This window comes from Ascaphus truei, chromosome 3, assembly GCF_040206685.1.
Source record: "Ascaphus truei isolate aAscTru1 chromosome 3, aAscTru1.hap1, whole genome shotgun sequence".
Taxonomy (NCBI): Eukaryota; Metazoa; Chordata; class Amphibia; order Anura; family Ascaphidae; genus Ascaphus; species Ascaphus truei.
In genome coordinates this window covers 269,170,038-269,190,850 of record NC_134485.1, presented here as the reverse complement: position 1 = coordinate 269,190,850, position 20,813 = coordinate 269,170,038, and the positions used below count along the sequence as shown (strand labels likewise).

General features: G+C 41.6%; 1 protein-coding gene across 5 annotated transcripts in view; it reads right to left on the bottom strand.

Moving 5' to 3' along the window:
* Positions 1-20,813, bottom strand: part of NALCN (sodium leak channel, non-selective) — a 617,081-nt gene that overhangs the window by 352,410 nt on the left and 243,858 nt on the right. For all 5 annotated transcript variants that reach the window (XM_075590764.1, XM_075590763.1, XM_075590765.1 and 2 more), the window contains one exon: positions 17,352-17,438. In XM_075590764.1, coding sequence (XP_075446879.1) covers positions 17,352-17,438 — 87 coding nt within the window. The remainder of the gene's footprint in view (positions 1-17,351; positions 17,439-20,813) is intronic.

The window sequence follows — 20,813 nt, the reverse complement described above, 5'->3', positions numbered from 1 at the left end:
ATACTAGAAAACTTCTAAAGACTAAACCAAGAGGGAGCAGAAAGGAAGGAGCAGATAAGATAATAGTACAGGCTGAAAAAAAACTTAAATGCATGCTTGCTAATGCAAGAAGCCTGACAGATAAAATGGGGGAGCTTGAATTAATAGCTACAAGGGAGCAGTATGATATCATAGGCATTACTGAAACATGGTGGGATGAAACTCATGACTGGACAGTTAATTTAAAGGGGAATTCTCTTTTTCGGAAGGATCGAACAAATAGAAGGGGAGGTGGAGTATGTCTATATGTTAAACCATATCTAAAACCTATTATAAGGGATGATGTCTATGAAGGGAATGATGAAAATGTAGAGACCTGGTGGATAGAAATTAGCAGTGGAGGTAAAAGTATAAAGAAAATGTGTGTGGGAATATGCTATAAACCACCAAATATCTGTGAGCTTGAGGAAGCTACAATACATTTGCAAATGGAGAAGGCATCAAAACTGGGTCATGTTTGCATAATGGGGGATTTTCATTATCCAGACATAGACTGGGGCAATGAGATTAGCGTTACAACAAAAGGAAACAGGTTTTTGGGGGTGCTTAAAGATAATTATATGACCCAAATTATTGAGGAACCAACCAGGAGAGGGGCAGTTCTGGATTTGGTCATATCAAACAATGTAGAAGTAATAACAAATATTCAAGTCCTGGAACATTTGGGTAACAGTGATCATAACATGGTCTCATTTGAAATAAATTATCAAAAAACAGATTACTTGGGTTCAACAAAGACCTTCAACTTTGGAAAGGCAGATTTTAAACTGAGGTGTAATCTAGTAGTAATACAATGGGATGATGTTTTTGCAGGGAAAAATGTAGAAGATAAATGGGCAGTCTTTAAAACATTGTTAGAAAAGCACACTTATCAGTGTATACCCTTGGGTAATAAGTATAAAAGAAATAAGTCAAAACCAATGTGGCTAAATAAACAGGTAGGGGAGGAAATGGACAAGAAGAGGAAGGCGTTTAGATTCTTTAAGTCAGAAGGGACAGAGACATTGTATCAGAATTATAAGGAATGTAACAAAAATTGCAAAAGGGCAATTAAATTAGCAAAAATGGATAATGAAAAAAGGATTGCAATAGAAAGTAAGGTCAACCCTAAAAAGTTCTTTAAGTACCTTAATAACAAAAAAGTGAGAAAAGAAAATATAGGACCCTTTCAATGTGAGATGGGTAGGCAGATTATTGGAGATAAGGAAAAAGCAGAGGTATTAAACAAATTCTTTGCCTCTGTGTTTTCCAGGGAAGAATAAAGTTCAATAGTAGCGCCACAGGAGGAAGCCGCAACCTCCATATTAATGACCAATTGGTTAACTGAGGAAGAAGTTCATAAGCGACTTGAAAAAATTAAACTAAATAAGGCACCTGGCCCCGATGGCATACATCCAAGAGTTCTCAAGGAGTTAAGCCCAGTAATAGCAAAACCCTTATATTTAATATTCATGGACTCCTTTTCCACAGGCTCAGTACCACAAGATTGGCGTAAAGCAGATGTGGTGCCTATATTTAAAATGGGAGCTAGATCACACCTGGGGAATTACAGACCTGTAAGCCTGACTTCAATAGTAGGGAAACTACTTGAAGCTTTAATACGGGATAATATTCAGGAATACCTAATGGAAAACAAAATTATTAGTAATAGTCAGCATGGATTTATGAAGGATAGATCTTGCCAAACTAACCTTATTTGTTTCTTTGAGGAGGTAAGCAGGAATTTAGACCAGGGTAATGCAGTTGATGTGGTCTACTTAGATTTTGCAAAGGCTTTTGATACGGTTTCACACAAGAGGTTGGTGTACAAAATAAAGAAAATTGGACTCAGTAATAATATATGCACCTGGATTGAAAACTGGTTAAAGGACAGACAACAGAGGGTTGTCATAAATGGAACTTTTTCAGGTTGGGCTAAAGTCGTGAGTGGAGTACCTCAAGGATCGGTACTGGGAACCCTGCTTTTTAACTTGTTTATTAATGACCTTGAGGTTGGGATCGAGAGCAAAGTCTCCATCTTTGCTGATGATACTAAATTGTGTAAGGTAATAGAATCAGAGCAGGATGTAATTTCTCTTCAGAAGGACTTGGAGAGACTGGAAACGTGGGCAGGTAAATGGTAAATGATGTTTAATACAGATAAATGTAAGGTTATGCATTTGGGATGCAAGAATAAAAAGGCGACTTACAAATTAAATGGAGATATATTGGGGGATTCCTTGATGGAGAAGGATTTAGGAGTGCTTGTAGACAGCAGGCTTAGCAATAGTGCCCAATGTCATGCAGTAGCTGCAAAGGCAAACAAGATCTTATCTTGCATCAAACGGGCAATGGATGGAAGGGAAGTAAACATAATTATGCCTCTTTACAAAGCATTAGTAAGACCGCACCTTGAATATGGAGTACAATTTTGGGCACCAATCCTAAGAAAAGACATTATGGAACTAGAGAGAGTGCAGAGAAGAGCCACCAAATTAATAAAGGGGATGGACATTCTAACTTATGAGGAGAGGCTAGCTAAATTAGATTTATTTACATTAGAAAAGAGGCGTCTAAGAGGGGATATGATAACTATATACAAATATATTCAGGGACAATACAAGGAGCTTTCAAAAGAACTATTCATCCCACGGGCAGTACAAAGGACTCGGGCCATCCCTTAAGGTTGGAGGAAAGGAAATTTCACCAGCAACAAAGGAAAGGGTTCTTTACAGTAAGGGGAGTTAAAATGTGGAATTCATTACCCATGGAGGCTGTGATGGCAGATACAATAGATTTGTTCAAAAAAAGGTTGGACATCTTTTTAGATGGGAAAGGTATACAGGGATATACCAAATAAGTATACATGGGAAGGATGTTGATCCAGGGATTAATCCGATTGCCAATTATTGGAGTCAGGAAGGAATTCATTTTTCCCCTTAATGGGTTTTTTTGTTTGCCTTCCTCTGGATCAATAAGTAAGTATAGATATAGAATAAAGTATCTGTTGTCTAAATTTAGCATAGGTTGAACTTGATGGACGTACGTCTTTTTTCAACCTCATCTACTATGTAACTATGTAACTATGTGATCGGGACATTTAAATGCAGAGGGATACCGGCACCTCATAACGGGGCCTGTATCTCGGGAAGCAGGGGGTCCCTTGCACATGTACACTATGAATAAAATTGTATTTAAAATATTTTTTCATGTGCCGATGTTTGCGCCGAGAGAGCGGCGGATCTCTCTCTGCTGCAGACACATCTCGGCAGGGGACGGCTTCTCGGCAGCTTCTCACCAGGCAGACTGTCTCACCACCAGTTACTCGCTATGTTTGGCAATGTTGCTCTCGCTGTGATTCGCCAGGGATTCAGCCCTTCCTGCATACAGGGAGGGCAACATGCCAAAAACATGGCGAATTCAAACCCGTGGAGAACGCAAATTTCCGCCGCTTACTGCATGACCCCTATGTCTTTAAACATGAGTGTATGTTTTGGGGCTGGTAATTGGCTTAGCTGGCCATCCAGGTAGATAGGGCCTGGGTGGTCTAGTAAGTCTCCAAAGAGGAGTAGGGTTTTATTTTACGGTTTGTGTTTTTCCTTAAAGGAACAGTGTGCCTATTCTTCTTTTGTTATTGTAGAGCATAAACCACTGGAGTTAAAACCTAGCCCATTGTTTGACGTCTTACTGACCCTTACAGTGAGGCCATCCTGCCACATGTGGTTGAAGTGGGATTCTACGCCTCTGGAGGTCAGTAGAAGAAAACGAGTAAAGCCACTAAACTCAGGCACAAAACCAAACCAGGATCGTTGAGCTTCCGAATGAACAGGTTATCTTCCAAATGAAATACTTGTTAGTGTGTCTAGTCATATAAAATCCTCCAATTAAGGGGGGGAACGACAGGGTTAAAGGCAATATGGTGGGATGACTGAGCTATAGTAACTGAATGGACAACCAGACTCCACCAAAAACCTCATGTAGAGATCACTCCCCTGGTGCTAGACTAGATAGGCTTAAGAGTAAAAATATATAAACAGCTTGAAGTTTGAAGTACTCACACTTGGCAGTAATATGTCCTGTAGTCAGCGTGCTACTGTTCCATTAGTTCAGAGAGATGGTATCCCGTGGAGGGAAGTGCAAACAGTGCACAGCTTGTTGAACCAGAAAAAAGACGACAGTCGCTTGATCAAGAATTGGTAAACAATTAACTCTTTATTGGGTCATCCACACAAAACATAAATAAAAAACTCTTTGACAAAGGGCAGGTTAGCCCTAAACGCATCAGAGGTTCCTCTCACAGGTCTTTGTGAGTGTTGTGTGGATGACCCAATAAAGAGTTAATTTTTTACCAATTCTTGATCCAGCCACCGTCGTCTTTTTTCTGGTTCAACAAGCTGTGCACTTCCCTCCATGGCACTTCCCTCCATGGGATACCATTTATCTGTATTTAATACAGTATTTGTGTCTCCCTTCTTGTCAAACTCCCACTTGCCCTCATTCTACCTCCATGACCCCTAGCTACTTCCGCAATCCCTATCTATTCTATTTAGTTCATTATCTGTTTCTTGTCCCTCTCTCCTCCTTCCTGTCCCTGTATTGTATATGTATTAAAAGTAACTTTGTCCAGGTCATTATACATCTCTAAGGGGTATTTTACCCACTTGGTGTGTTTAGGAGTACACCTCATCTGAAGGATTGCCATTTCTCTCTCTTCTATTCTAATAGACATTAAATAAAAATATGTTTTCTGACACACACTTAAAAACAATGTGAAGCACAGCTGTGACAGTGCTGCTATCCATCATCGGGTTTAGTTCACACTGCAAAAGCTGTGGTCTAGAAAAGCAGTTGTTGTGGGTTGTAGTTCTCTTGGGTCTCACATGATTCCAGTCATTAGGTTGGTGCCTTAGGCTTATTATGAGCTCTATATAGTTGGGACATCACTCATTTAAATATACTTTGCATATCTATTATCATATCGCTCAGGTGTGCTCCAAGTTCAGCAGAGGCATGTCTCCCTAATTTATTTGGAAGGACGCTTGAGGGGCTATATATACAACTGGCGACTACTAATAAAAATAGAAAGCTCTCTCTCTATCTGTCTGCGGATGAATGAATCTACCTGGATCATCAAGCAGGAAATCTGCATACAGATTTCAGTGTGCGGAATGGATTTCAGAGGCATTTTGGTAACCTAATTTTGACAATTTCACCTATCTCTATTGAGCACCTCTGGTGTACTGTAGATGATAGATGGAGGTAAGTGTCCCATGGTGAGAGGTTGGAGTTAACCCCTTACTTGACAGAGCACTTTGTCACATTGCTTGGCCTCTCTGTGATAGGCATGGGGTATAGTTTGAGGTATATATTACCTATTTTGTAGCTCTTATTAGTGAGATAGTCTTGGGTTAATATGGGTTTTTGGTAGTACATATTTATTCAACTTGTCTGTATTTTTTGTTATCATCGTTCCCTTTGGCAAGGCTACAATATTATAGATATTGTCAATTTAAATTCAATGAACAATGAATGTGCCCAAAAAGTGCATTTTTCAGGTTTTCTGTGATGTGTACCTTGACTCTCTTACAAAGGTGGAAAATTAATGTGAATTACAAATATTATAATTTATTGCTTACTTACAAGCTCTGAAGTTAGGAGTTGAAACTACATTTTCAAAGCTACCATTTGTCACTGTATACATGCATATTTTCTTGTTGACGGGTTGAATGCTAATTAGTGTTTGCTAAAGATCTAACATAATACGTTAGCAGGTGTTCTTTTGCTATTTAATTAATATTAATAGTCTTATCTTGAAGGCTATAAACACTATAAAACTTGTATTTCAGTATATGCAGGTATATCCAGACTAACATTTCCCACTGTCAGGTAAGGCCATGGCTCCCTCCTTGTTTCTCAGTGTAAGACGAGTTTGGTTACATCTGTATGTGTGTCTAATAGTCCTATGTATAATGTGTTAGTTTTGAATGTGGGGTATTTGTTTTTTTACATTAACATTTAAGATGATACTACAATATGTTTTGAATATGAAGAAATTTCACACAAAAAATTGTATATTCACTAAAGTGCAATAGGCATTAAAGTGAATGTGCTTTAACAACTAATGTAAAGATGATCTAAAAAGTATATCTGACTACTTAATTTACAAATTTGTACAGTATATTGTGTTTAGAGATGGGCGGAATTGTCAAAATCCATTCCTCGGACATTCATGGACTTTCCCTTCAAAATCTGTTCTGTGGGATAAAATCCGTCTGCGGATTGGGTATTAAACCATCCGAGTTGATTAGTCCACATCCGCCATTGGATACAATCCAGGTGGATTTTTAAGAATTCGCACTCAGATTCCATATTGAATCCGAAATATACACTGTGGATTGTTACAAAATCCGCACTCAGGGGGCGATTCACTAAGCAGTGATAACTGCTTTAAAGTATGATAAATGGCTTTTAAGACTGATATTGCCTGCTGTGCGATTCACTAAGCAGTGATAACAGTGCTTTATCGGCCATAAAAGGCATTTTTTTCAGCCCCCCCCAAAAAATGGAAAAAAATATGTCCGATCAGGCCAAAAAAGGAAACGCGCCGTTTCTTTGCCAGTCAGCACGATTCACTAAGCATTGATAAGTGAATCGTACTTTAAAAGCACGCCAGATTTTTGCACCAGCTAAAGGCTGGCGCAAAAGAAATGGAGCCATGAATAAAATCATTGTTTACATTTTTTTCACCACACAATTAATACAACAGGCCGGCGGGTGTCCCTGGGTGATCCCTGCGGGAGTCCGGGGTCCTTGAGTGATCCCCACGGGAGTCCGGGGCCCTTGGGTGATCCCCACGGGAGTTCGGGGGTCCCCTCTGCCCTGCGGTACCAATCGTGTGGCCAAAAAAACATAACGCTCAATACTTTGCAGTAAATACACTACCTAACACATACAGTACAATAATGGTTAAAATTACTATTATCCAGGTATGGATGATTGTGCATTTGTCCATTACAAATAAAACATTAAGCTGCAGAAATAAAATAAATAAAACTTGCACTCACCCCTGCCAGGCTGCCACGATGAAAGCCGTCTTCATCCTTATCACCGTACATGTCCACCGTTGCCACAAACAATGCAGTACAATCAAAAATACAATCTAATGTCCCTTAACCCCTTAATCACCTTACCGGTTAGTAATCGCTATAGTAATTAAGGGGTTAACCCACCCTTTCCCACTACCCACCCAGGAGGCTTAACCACCCTCCCCAGGCAACTACCTCCACCCTTCACCCATTCATTGGTACAGTGGGTACATCATGCTCATATAATATGGGCATGATTTAACACTATGCCAATCAATGGTCAAACTAAAAAAAAAAACAATCACAAACAAGATTCAATGCATTAAAAATAATCTCAAACTAAAAACAAATAAAGAAGTAAACCGAACAAAATTACCACCAATCAAGCTTCTACAGGAAACTTGTCCCTCAATATAGCGCCATTGCAAAACCCCTGACTGACTTGACACAGAAACGACTCCCGCTTCTGGTAGCTTGGTCTCCCGCTTGTGAAGGTGCCTTCCAAGCATTCAAGACAGCACTGGCTTTTGCTCTGATTCTGGCTGCACCAGATTATGCCAAGAAGTTTCTGGTACAGACCGATGCCTCTGACTATGGTATCGGTGCTGTACTCAGCCAAGTCGGGGTATGAGGGGGGTGAACATCCTGTGGCATACCTGAGCAGGAAACTGCTGCCCACGGAAGTGGCTTATGCCACAATGAAAAAAGAATGCCTGGCCATTGTTTGGGCTTTGAGGAAACTGCAGCCCTCTTTGTATGGCAGAACATTCACTGTAATCATGGACCACAACTCCCCAAGTTGGCTACAGAGGGTATTGGGGGAGAATGGCAAATTACTTCGCTGGAGTCTTGCACTGCAAGAATTTTATTTCTCCATACAGCACAAGAAAGGCACCGAGCACCGAAACGCTGATGGACTTTCCCGACAAAACTTTCCTTGCAAGCCAAAAACCTCAAGAGGTGTCAGGCTAGTTGAACCGCCGGACGTTGTGGCTGCAACCGAGCCTTCATATTGAGGGGGGAGATGTGACAGGTGAAGGGGTAACCAGGCCATCAATAAAGGTATTATGCCCGACTGGCTACCTCTGAACTAAATTTGTGGATTTAGAGTGTCAGCTCTTGGACCAAGTGGTTTTACATGAAATGAATGTGATCGTTCAACAATAAGGAATTTATGTCTGTTTTACTTTTCCAGGAGTGCTAACCAGTGGAGAGTAACAGGCTATGAGTCTCAAGGAGGGTTTTGCGGAAAAAGTGTTGTCACATTGTGTGTCGGTAGACGGGGTCCAGAGTTGCTGGTCACCCCAAAAATGTATCTGAGAATCATGTCAGATTCCTGGGGACATATAGGCACAGACCTCTGGTCAAAATCCTCCCTTGAAAACAGTTATGCGACTCACTGCCAAGTTCCCTGCTTCAGCACAGACCAGAAAGGTAAAAGGGACATAGGGATGTGTGGTGTCCCTGACACAGTCAAGAGGTCCCTAGGTTAAGGGGGATACTCATTAAATGCCCAGATCACCCTGAATCCAGTTTAGGGTTCAGGCGGTGCTCCAGTTATATATAAGACTGTGAGGTTTTGTTAAAGTCTAAAGTCAGGTTTTGGAGAGTGTGAGGCATATGGCTAGTGGGACTAAAAAGTACAAGTTCTTATTCTATCCCTCATCACCAAAAAGACAGACATTTTAGCAGCATAAAAGTGTAAAGTTTATACTTTAGTAAAGTAAGGTTCAGAGAGTGTTATACAGTACTGTATGTATAAAAATCCATGCAGCATTTTAATTGGAGACCTAGGGGCCTATGCAGAGAGCAGCGAATTTGAAAATTGGCGAGTTTAATAAAAAGTAGCTTTTTTGGAGAGTTTTATTCTCCATATGCAGAAATGTGCGAATTCTGCTATGTTTAACATGAATGCGTGTGGCGAGTTTAAATTGGCGAGATGCGCGCTGCAGAAATGTGTTAAAAAAAATTTGCGCCTGTTTTTTCCCTTTGCTATGGCCGCGAGCGGCAGCTTCTTGCCAACTTTTTCTGGCGAGGCAAAAAGGAGACAATCGCGCCATTTTATTGGCGCGAACAGCCGCTAGATGCCGTTCGCGCCTCTCTGCATAAGGATATTTTAAAAACTGGCGAGATGGAGGTTCTCGCCAGCCGCGAGGCGAGTTTTAGAAATAGAAAAAAAAAATTGGCGCGTTTTTCGTCACTCGCCATTTTCTGCTGTTTTCTGCGCGATTTTCTCCAAAAAATGGCGAGTTTTGAAATAGCGCTGCTCTCTGCATAGGCCCCCTAATGTCTCCCCCGCCTTTTAGCTTCAAAGGGAATCCAGGATATAGTGGTGTCAAGACCATTTGCTAGCAAGGAGGGGCAAAGGTAAAGGCCCCAACAGCCATATGTGTTCTGCCAGACTTTGTGGAGCCTTCCCTGCAGATAGCCTTGCCCCTTTCTCTGACATCATCAGCAAGATGAGCACTGCTCTGATTACCTGCTGAGAAATTTCTCAGGCTTTTTGAGTGGGCCATAGTAATTTGGGAATGAAGCACCAGAGGTTTTATAAACCCTTAAGCAGCTCAGATTTTTAGAGTTTCTACGTTTCTCTAAAGTTTTCTAAGATTCTAAGCAGCAAGTGAATTCTAGCCCTTTGGAGAGAGAGGGACCTGTGGCATTTGGAACTGAAAAGTATAGTTTTTTCAACCCAATTCCCCAAGTAAGTGTGTTTTTTCATGTTAGTCTGTTTCAATGGAATACATTACAATTTGTTTTATTCCTTGGTTTTGCTCAGTGATATGATCCTGGTATAAAGATGTAATTGCCTGGTCTCCTGTGACAGGCGTTCTTTCCAATTGAGATTATCCTGGCCTTTCAAAGGTTTTAATCTTTCTAAATCTTTGGTAACTAGTTTCATAAAAACATCAACATTAGGACTTGTCTCTAATGAAGGTGTGAAACTGGATTTGGGTTTGAGCTCTGTAAAGGGACCCTCTCCTAGTACTCTGTTTGATTCCACTAGGAGTGATGTCATGTCCATAATATTGCCCAAATCCATTTGATCTAGATTCTAGATGATCTAGGCCCTGGTAATTCAATTGTGCCAATTCCCTTCTTTTAAAGAACTTATGAAGCAAAAGTTTCCTTCCGAATTGATGAGTGTATTTGACCCAGTCGAAGAGTCTTCGGACGGGGAAAAGGACAAACCCTTATTTAGAGAGCTTACATCATCTACTTGTAGCTAGGTTCTCGCTGGGTCCCTTTACCTCCTCAGATGCCGGCAAGTGATGCGTGGGTGCCTCCAACTAGTTCCGGTGCGTCTGGGAGCTTAGGCAGGCTGTAAGGGATATACACTTCCGACACACTTAATCACACTGCGGCCAGATCCGCAAGCCAGGAGATTTCCCGGCTTGCTAGTGGCCGCCCCTCGGCGTGCCGCGCATCATAGACGCGCGGTCACGCGTCTTCGGGAGCGTGCGCCACCTGCACGCGCGTCCAGGGGCTCTCCGAGGGAGCCCTGGTGTCCCGCGATCGCGGGACAGCGGCAGGGGGTTCCGGGGGACCCGGCGGACCCGGCAGCGGTAGGGAGAGCGCCCCGATCGGAGGGCGCTCTTCCGCTGCTTCGGCGCGCGCCCGTCACTCTCGGGCGCGCGCCAGGCTACTGCTGCGGCCAAGAACGGGCAAATGCTCGAATAAACTTGGCCGCAGCAGTAGACATGGTGACCGAGTCGCCGGCGGCTCCTTTAGCAGGGCGCCGCCATATTGAAATTGATTGCGCATGTGCAAGACTCGCACATGCACAGTAGGACCATGCGAGCGGCGGCCATTAGGTAGAAGGGCTCTGCGGGGACTAAAAGTCCCATCAGGCATAGGGGCAGCAAACCAGGTGCTGCCACACAGCCAATAGGGCTGCAGCTTTCCCCTACATCACAGAAGATACTTTTTGAGCTCTTACACCACGTTAGCAGTCGGAGCTGGGACAAAGAAGGGGAAGGTTGTTTGTGCAGGTGACATGGCTGGATCAGTGGATCCTATCTTCTACAGCGTGCCCGGGTTTGGCATCACCCGGCAGGTACCCCACTCCTCACGTGCACCAACAAACCGTTCTAGTAGGCAGCGGTGACCTACACACTTTTGGGTGAGCCTACTTACTCAGGGACACCAGGGTGGTTAGGTGCCTGAGGGCCCTTATATGTGGGACTGTATTACTGACGGTGGTATATATATGGTAATGCTTGACCTGGTGGTGTATATATACCGTTCATAGAAGTTCATGCAGTGAAACTGTTATCTTTTCACTAAGTGTGTGGTTTATTGTATGTGGGTCCTGTAATGGGGTTATTCTACACGATAGAATCCCGTACAGGTTGAGGCGCTATCAAGCATCGATCCAGGATACACCCAGGTTCCCAGCAGTGGAGGCCCAGGCCTCCTGTGAGCCACAGGTATTGCACCGCAACACACACCGTAGCTACACATCTCCCAGGGGATGGGGGAAAGTGCACTACATACTGTTAATGTTCGGATAGAGAGATTTATTATCTGATTACTGTTGGTAGTATTTACTTCTACCTGCGCCGTCTCTTTTAACAGGGCTAATTTAAATCTTTGAGAAGGAAACAAATATCTGACATACAACATACAACCAGTCATATTGTATATTGTTGCACACACCTAATTTGCCATCAGATTTTAATCATCATACACGTTTAAATCTTTAAGGAAATGGAGAATGCTCTTTCTGTCATCTTTTGTCTGCTAACCAGACCAATCTCAGGAATGTACACGATGCCCTTGCAGATAGTGTCAAATCTGTACACTTTCACCGGGACCCTACTATTTTAAATAATCAATGCAAAGACCAAACTAAACCAGGTGACCTCACACATGACAGAAAAAAATAGGTACAGTATGTTTAAATGAAAGTTAACCCCTTGGGTGCTGTATTGTTACTACAAAAGAATAGGTTGAAGGCATTAACGCAACTAGCTGTGTGTATAAAGTTTAAAAAAGACTCACCTCAGGCATACAAAGAGAAGTATTGCTGTTTAAACATGGTGTAGGAACTTTAAATAGTCACAATTACTACACCTGAAAGTGTATGTTCGGTTGCAGCAGTAGGTTAGTCGAGGATGTCTTACACAGCACTGACTAACAACTACAGTACAAGATAACTATATTAACTGCCAGACTGAACATGCATATGTGTTATATTGCAGTTGCAGGAAATCTACAAGACAATTAAGAACACGTCTTTTAAAACACATTCGATTTTGAGAAGGGTGATAAAACACATCCGGTCTAAAGGCATTTAAGAAAAATGCCATGCTTACAATTTCTGTTTACTGAAATGTTAGTAATCTAATTATGTATCATCTAGTATATGTGTGGGTGCTAGGATTAGGAATAATCTCCATTCTACAAGAGAAAAAAAAGATGAATATCCAGACTTAAGTGTACCACCAGTTCTGAATACCGGCGCCTAATAAGTCCAATTAGATTTTAGTCCTGGATGTCCAGATGGAATAGTTCAAGTCCCAAAGATGACCGCTACGTTCCTCCATACACCGTGCTCCTCGAGACCGGAAGTGACGTCACCGGATACCGGATGCTCCGTCACAGGTAGGCGGGACTCTCGGCGGTTTTTCGAGCAGAAATTCTTCCTAATTCTGCTCCAGGGTATCAGCAGGGTATCCTGAGGAAGTGTGCGCAATGCACGAAACACGTAGGGTTTCTTTCACTTTGTTGGACGATCTGATGTGAAGAGAGCTGAGTGCTGATACCCTGGAGCAGAATTAGGAAGAATTTCTGCTCGAAAAACCGCCGAGAGTCCCGCCTACCTGTGACGGAGCATCCGGTATCCGGTGACGTCACTTCCGGTCTCGAGGAGCACGGTGTATGGAGGTCATCTAAACTTCTCAGCCCAGGGAGGACAGATTACATCCGCCTATTCGGCGCTCATTGCTTGTGTTCTATAGCCGTCCTGTGAGTAGCGTTTCAGTTTTACTCCACCGGACCGGCTTATTCAGTGTCTCATCGTCCCACATTTTATTATTTTTATAGTTGTATTAAACTAACTTTTTATTTTCAGCTTTGCGTTTGTGTGTTTTTGTCAGTCTTGTTTGTGCTGGTTTGTGAGTTTATGTCTGTGATTTTTTGTTAGCTGTGTTGCACTAAATTCTGTGTTCTTTTCATTCCATGTTCCATACTACACGGATGAAGTTACATCTGGTCACCCCTTGATTACAAGATTGCATAAGCTGTCATCATTGGGACTTTAACTATTCCATCTGGACATCCAGGACTAACACCTAATTGGACTTATTAGGCGCCGGTATCTCTCTTTTTGTCTCTGTTTCATCTCTGATTGTACTATCAGTGTTCCACCAGGCCGCCTCAGACCCCATAGGGACTACCCCTATATAGGGTTCACTGTTCATTACCACATCATTAGCGCTACTCTACATCATCCCTTTTTCTTTACCAGTTTGAATACAGTACTTGGCGGAATTCAAAACATTTCTTGTCATATTTTTTTATTACTGTGTGACAAACTTTTCCTCTAGGCAATGTGATGCTGGCTTTCTTAGCAATTGTGATTCATTCTATTTGACTACTAGGTTTGTGAATGTTGATTTAGAGCAGATATTTAATGCTGCAGGTAGCACTGTTATTGGCAAAGGAGTACATATAATTTTTATTGAGCATTTACCAGCTTCCTGGCATTGGACCTAATACTGTACTCTTAAATAACTGCCTTTCCAATAATTCTTCCTTTCATGTTATTAACTGGTGCACAGGCACACATGGAGAACTGAACTACACATGGAATGTTTAAAAAAAACATTTAAAAGAAAAATACATATTGAGATATTAATTATATATAATATTAAATCAATTATTTCACTTTTTGCTCTCTCATTTGCCTTGGGGGAGCACATGGAAGTATTGTATATCAAAATAATTTACAATTTTTTTTTTTACAAAGTCTTTATTAGTGTGTTCTATGGTTGAAAAAAGGGCTTCCAAGCTATGCAATTATTGAATTTTGTTATATTTCATGATTGTAGGATCTATTTCAAAGGTGACTTAATTACACTATAAAGACTACAAGGACTTTGTTTTATTCTCTGCCATGTGGAAAGGTGTAAAATGACTTTGAAGGTCTAAGTATTGTCCTCCTATAAATTTTTCTTTGATTTTATATTTTGGAATTGGAAATGATATCTTTTGGAACACCTTTTATTATTTTGAATAAATTGAAATGGAATTAAAATGCATGTTAAATCTGTCACCCTATTTTGGCTAAAACGATTAATGGTGGCTAATTTGGTGTCAATTACAGTAAATGAGCATAGGAACAAACTGCTACCTATCCTATTTATTTATTGCTTTACATTATAGCTTGATTTCTTTCACAGGGATAATTTATCTACAGTATCACTATTTGTCTTTATGGTAATGGTCCCTAAAGGGGCAGTCTAATTTAAGGCGTAAGTGATCTAAGGACAGTGGCAAGTTAAATAGCTTAAATGTAGCTGATGATTGCCACCTTTTATTTAAAATTTTGAATTAAACTTTTAACATTTTCATGGTAAACAACCGATTTTACGATGTTGAGCAAATAATCTTATCACTGGATGACATGATATAGTCATTAACATTGCTGGCTTAGCTTTGTTATTTTATTTACAAAGTAATTATGATGCCATCATTAGTCAAACGGATAAAAATATATAAGTAGCAGTATTCATAACAACCAAATACATATTGATTTTTCACAAATAGGAATAAGTATGACAGATACTTCGTGGGTCTTTGAATACTTAAAAAAAGCTAATTATACTGATAAGTTATTAAAAAATACTTTTAGAACACTAGTTTGCACTAATTATTTACTCTAAATAGTGCAGTTTAGTGAATATAGGCAGAATACTTACCGTAGCTCAATCATTATATCATCTCTTTAGCCTATATTAGAATATATTTTGATAAATCAGTATTACAACCATAAATATCAACAAAACAGCCTTGCACACTTATCATTAGTTGGTGCAATGTTAATGTAATGAATGGGATTCTGACAACTTTATCGCGGTTTGCAGATTTGGTAGCAGCGTATTGAATTAGACATGGCTGCATATGACGACCCATATTAACAATGGTAAAGTTGCGAAGAAGGGGGAGGAGGGGGTCCTATAGAAATTTGTTCAGCAACAGATAGAAAACATGGAATAGATTTGCCAAATCCCCATATGACAAATTCCTGGGTTTTATCTTCCAGTTTTCCCATGTGTATATACAGATGGAGGTCTTTTTATCTTTAATACTTTTTACACATTTGCGATATTCAGTTTCATTCAAAGTTCGATAATATACTGGTTATCATTTCTCTTGATAGTACTGTATGTGTTTACATTGGTCTGTATCTGTTACAGACTCTGATGTGTTGTGTGTCAATGTTTAGTTAATATGTTTAATTAACACTTAGCTGATTATTACACATTTGTTTTGAATACGCGATCTAGTTCCCTATTGCCTACTGTTGACACTTTTATTTTTCTTATATGTGATATTTTTCTTATGTGTTTTTTCTCTTTCATATGATATAAGATTTTTGTATACATTGTTGCCTAGCAACCCCGTTTTTAACATAATTTGTCACCATTTGGCATACAATAATGTTTGCATCACGTAAACATATCCATCCTAGAGTATATTTAGGAAGCATTTGTCACTGGTTTTAGCATCTTGAAAAAGGTCTGAGTTATGTATCGAAACGTTGATCAATACATGCATTTATATACCCTCTCGCAATAAGACCTCTAAAGAGCGGTTTTATCCCTTACAGGGGAGAGGTATGCAGTCTACCGATGTAGCAAACGTTATTGCAGCTGTTAAAGCAACATTAAGGTTGTCACATTATTTAACAGTAATACTATTGAAAACAATTGTTAAGGAGTTAACACGTTATTTAATGCGTTATTTTGTGCGTTAACATGGAAAATATTGTCTGCTACATCTGTACGTGAGACAATGAAATGGAAGTTTTCGGATCCAGCTTTGGACTTTTCCTGCCGAAAGGGCTGTGTATATAAAGGTTCAGAAACACGGTCACCTCAGGAATTGAAAATACACATAAAGACTGCACATGAATAGCGAATGTCCGCTTGCAGCAGAAGGTTGGTTGAGGAAGTCTTAAACAGCACTTACAAACACCATTATTTCACGCAGTGCCCTATAACACAAGATAGCAAAGTGACAATGGGAAAAAGGGTCCTTTTGACTTGACTGATGGATTTGAGAGTGTGCAGTGCTTTCACTAGCTTGCCAGTTGTTTATCAAAGTCCTGAAGGAAAACATAGGTGTAAAAGTGTTTAACCCCATAAGGGCACAGAGGGCACTCCGGTGGATTAGTCTAGGCAGAGGAAGATAACGCCAAAGTTGTAAGTAAATGCTTAGGCCAAAGGCATTACAGTGGACAGGCATATAGAAAGAGGATCCGCAATAGATGTGTGTGGGAATACTAGAAGGTACTGCACAGGGGTGGCATGCTAGGGAAGGTAGAACAGGCAGTATGTTTAATGAAGGGACCAAAAGGCAACACAATCAAAATAAACAGCTATGCACAAACCAGACTTGGAAGCGAAGTCTGTCAATCACTGAACAATATTTGAATAAGCATTATCAGAGCAATAGTTTAGCTTTCTGAACTAGCTAGCAAGCAGATTGAGAAACACTTGTTTTTTTGTAAACAGGGGTACAGCTGTAGTTGATTAGCCAACTTAAACTTTCCTCTAGCTTTATACATCAAGTTTATCTTGAAAGATCTGCACAATATGATCCTTTTCTCATCATGCCACCAATATTACCTATGTAATTATTTATCAAGATACTGTACACTGCAATGCATGCAAAATGTTTGCATTGTCTTCTTATCTTTATATGCCAATTACAGACCAGGTCAGTAAAAATCGTATGTGCTGTACAATGCTGCTTACCGCGCACTTTACTGTAATTGTGAAGCGCTTGGAGTCCCATTGGGAGAAAAGCGCTATATGAAATAAAAGTTATTATTATTATTATAATTAGAAACCCATTTTAAAGCCCAGCAGACAATGCTTGAAAATCAGACAGATGTAAGTCCACTATTACATTTTATCCAAATAATTTTTATTTATTGTATTTCATAGACTGTTGTACATCCTGCATATTTTGCAACACTTTCAACTAAACTGATTTATTTAGCAAAAAGTGTCACTGTACCTGTAGACAAGCTGGAGCCCTGCCTTGGGGCTTGTTCACATCCACAGCAACTAGTTGCCATCCTCCAGCGGCATCTTCGTGAAACATCTTGAGAATAAAAGTAAATAAGAAAAAAGTGTATTTGTATTTATAACACCATAATAGTACAAACACGCATTCATTCAAATGTGTGTATACATACAGTACAGAGCATTATTCGAAAACAGAAATAGTCTACTTCAAGTCTTTATTGTGGCTATAAATGGCATTTATTCTACTTGTGATCCAGCCCATCTTTTATGACTCTCTTGTTCAGACTTTCACAGTGAAGTGTATGATCATAATGAACAAAATATGAAACCTAAAAATGCCAGTGAGCAATAGAAAGACATGTATTTAGAACAAAGTAAATTGCACCTCAACGGTTACAGCAGAACAATGTGGGCATTACAAGACCAGCCATTGTGTAATTGAAAGTTTTACTAATGAAATGTAGCTCTTCAGAAGTGATATACAGCTTGTTTTCTATGGTTTCCTCATTTGAAAAAAAAAATATGATTAAAAGACCAGAAGACAGAATAGCAATCTGGTGATTTATGTGCGGGTGTAGCCAATGCTATTTCAAAGGGGTTAGTAAACCTATGTATACCAACTACAACAAATTGATATCTGTTACAGACCTGATAGGAATATCGGAGCTGATTTTTGCACACGTGTCTTTGAATGCATGTACAATTTGTGTTGGCAACATAGTATCAGCTCTAAGACATTTGTGTTGTTGGTTGCCCCCTGATAAATTTACTTAAGCAACCATTCAATAGGCAACATACACTTACCTGCACATACTGCTGGTGGCTTAGGACCACAGATTTTTGATCTGGATAGCAATATATATTCGCTTCTCAATATTCGGGTATTAACTCTCTAGATTTAGTAACTATTCATATCGTTGTCTTGTATAGTATGTACCCTATTTTTTTAATTACTGAATATATCTCCAAAAAAGTTTTAGGTTTTTAAGCACTACACTCCCCGTACAGTCACTTTTGGGACCTGAGTGCTCTCTCTAGTGGGGATACTTTCTCTCCTTAGTCTGGTCCCTCATTAGTGTGTAGTGAGCGAGGGCTATATTTATTCTTTGTAGGGTGACATAATGTACTGCAGGGGAGCGCAAACTTTTTGAGCTGCGTCCCCTGCCAGCCCTCCTTGCTCCTGTGCCCCCCCTCACCTTGTTTGTGTCACGTGACGTCACATGACCCCGTTTCTATAAAGACAGCCATGTGACGTCACCACGTATGACACCATGACGACGCGTCGCAGCGTCTGAAACAAGGTAAGTGTTTAGTGTTGCAGAGGCCTCACGCGATCCCCCGGCATTTAATTAGATGCCACGGGGAAGAGCGCAGGGCCTCTGCAAGCGCCCGCACCCCCCCAAAAAAATCCAGCGCCCCCCACTTTGCACACCGCTGACATACTGGATGATGAACAGGCTCTTACAAGTACCAAAACTCTCAAACATTTTTGTAGGTAATGGTTGTTACAGTAAATATTGGAAGGCTTGCTTGGTGCAATATTATTTGTAATTATTGAGTAATCCTACAGTATATATCCTGATGCCACCGCTGGGCTGTTTTAGGCTGAAAATCCCTATTGACTCCAATAGTGATTTTCGCCAGGAAACGACCCGAACAACTGCATTGGACAATACAGAGTAAGGCCCCGTGTATCACAATTCATGCCACTTGTTACTGGATATGGGTTTTTTAATGTAGTTGTAAAACAAACATGTTGGTTTACAACACAAAATCAGACTCTGTTGCAGGACCACGGGTGTAGCTATAACCCGGGCAAAGTCCGGGGGCCCGCGCTCTTGGGGGGCACTCTTTCCCCCCCCCCCTGTAGAAACAGACGGGGGAGATGGTATGCGGGCCCCTCGTGTTAAAGGGTATACCAGTAGAAGAATCATCACTAGAGGCAGAGGAGGATGGCAGGGGAGGAATGCCCACTAGCTGTCTGACCTTTCTTACTTCCGGTGTCTGCTGCTACAGCTCCTCTGTTCATCTCCTCCCGCCAAAGGTAGGCATGGAAGAGAAAGAGCTGATTGGGGGAGAGAGAGAGAGAAAGAGCTTAAGCAGAGAGATGGAGAGAACTGAAGCAGAGAGAGTGAGAGAGCTGAAGCAGAGAGAGAGAGAGAGAGAGCTGAAGCAGAGGGAGAGAGCTGAAGGAGAGAGAGCTGAAGCAGAGAGAGTGCTGCAGCAGAGAGAGCGCTGCAGCAGAGAGATAGCTGAAGCAGAGAGAGAGAGCTGAAGCAGAGAGAGAGTTGAAGCAGAGAGCTAAAGAAGAGAGAGAGCTGAAGCAGAGAGAGAGCTCAAGCAGAGAGAGAGCTCAAGCAGAGAGAGAGAGAGCTGACGCAGAGAGAGCTGAAGCAGAATGAGCGCTGAAGCAGGCAGAGAGAGAGAGCTGAAGCAGAGACAGAGAGCTGAAGCAGAGACAGAGAGCTGAAGCAGAGAGAGAGAGCTAAAGCAGAGAGAGAGAGCTAAAGCAGAGAGAGAGAGCTGAAGCAGAGAGAGCTGAAGCATAGAGAGAGAGCTGAAGCAGAGACAGTGCTGAAGCAGAGAGAGCTGAAGCAGAGAGAGCTGAAGCAGAGAGAGCTGACACAGAGAGAGAGAGCTGAAGCAGAGAGAGAGCTGAAGCAGAGACAGAGAGCTGAAGCAGAGAGAGAGCTGAAGCAGAGAGAGAGAGCTGAAGCAGAGAGAGCTGAAGCAGAGAGAGAGCTGAAGCAGAGAGAGAGCTGAAGCAGAGAGAGCTGAAGCAGAGAGAGCTGAAGCACATAGAGCGATGAAGCAGAGAGAGAGAGATGAGCTGGCGGAGAGAGAGAGCTGAGCTGGGGGAAAGAGAGAGCTGAGCTGGGGAGAGAGAGAGTTGAGTTGGGGGGAGAGAGAGCTGAGCTGGGGGGGAGAGAGCTGAGCTGGGGGGGAGAGAGCTGAGCTGGGGGGGAGAGAGCTGAGCTGGGGGGGAGAGAGCTGAGCTGGGGGGTAGAGAGCTGAGCTGAGGGGGAGAGAGAGCTGAGATGGGGGGAGAGAGAGAGAGCTGAGCTGAGGGGGAGAGAGCTGAGCTGGGGGGGAGAGAGAGCTGAGCTGGGAGAGAGAGAGCTGAGCTGAGGGGGAGAGAGAGCTGAGTTGAGGGGGGGAGAGTGAGCTGAGGGGGAGAGAGGGAAACTGATGATGCTGAGGAGGGATGATGAGGGAGAGAATCAGGGAGAGAATCAGGGAGATAATGGGGGAGGGAGAAAAAAATTATAGTCAGTATTAATATTAATGGGCCCTGAATTTCTTTGCCCGGGGGGCCGCCCATGTATAGCTATGCCATTGTGCATAACACAGTATTACACAGCTTAAGCTGTTGATGAGGACGTGAAAAAGGAGGAGTACATTTAATAAATATTATTGACATTCCTGCCTGTCACCACCAACACCAGTGTCC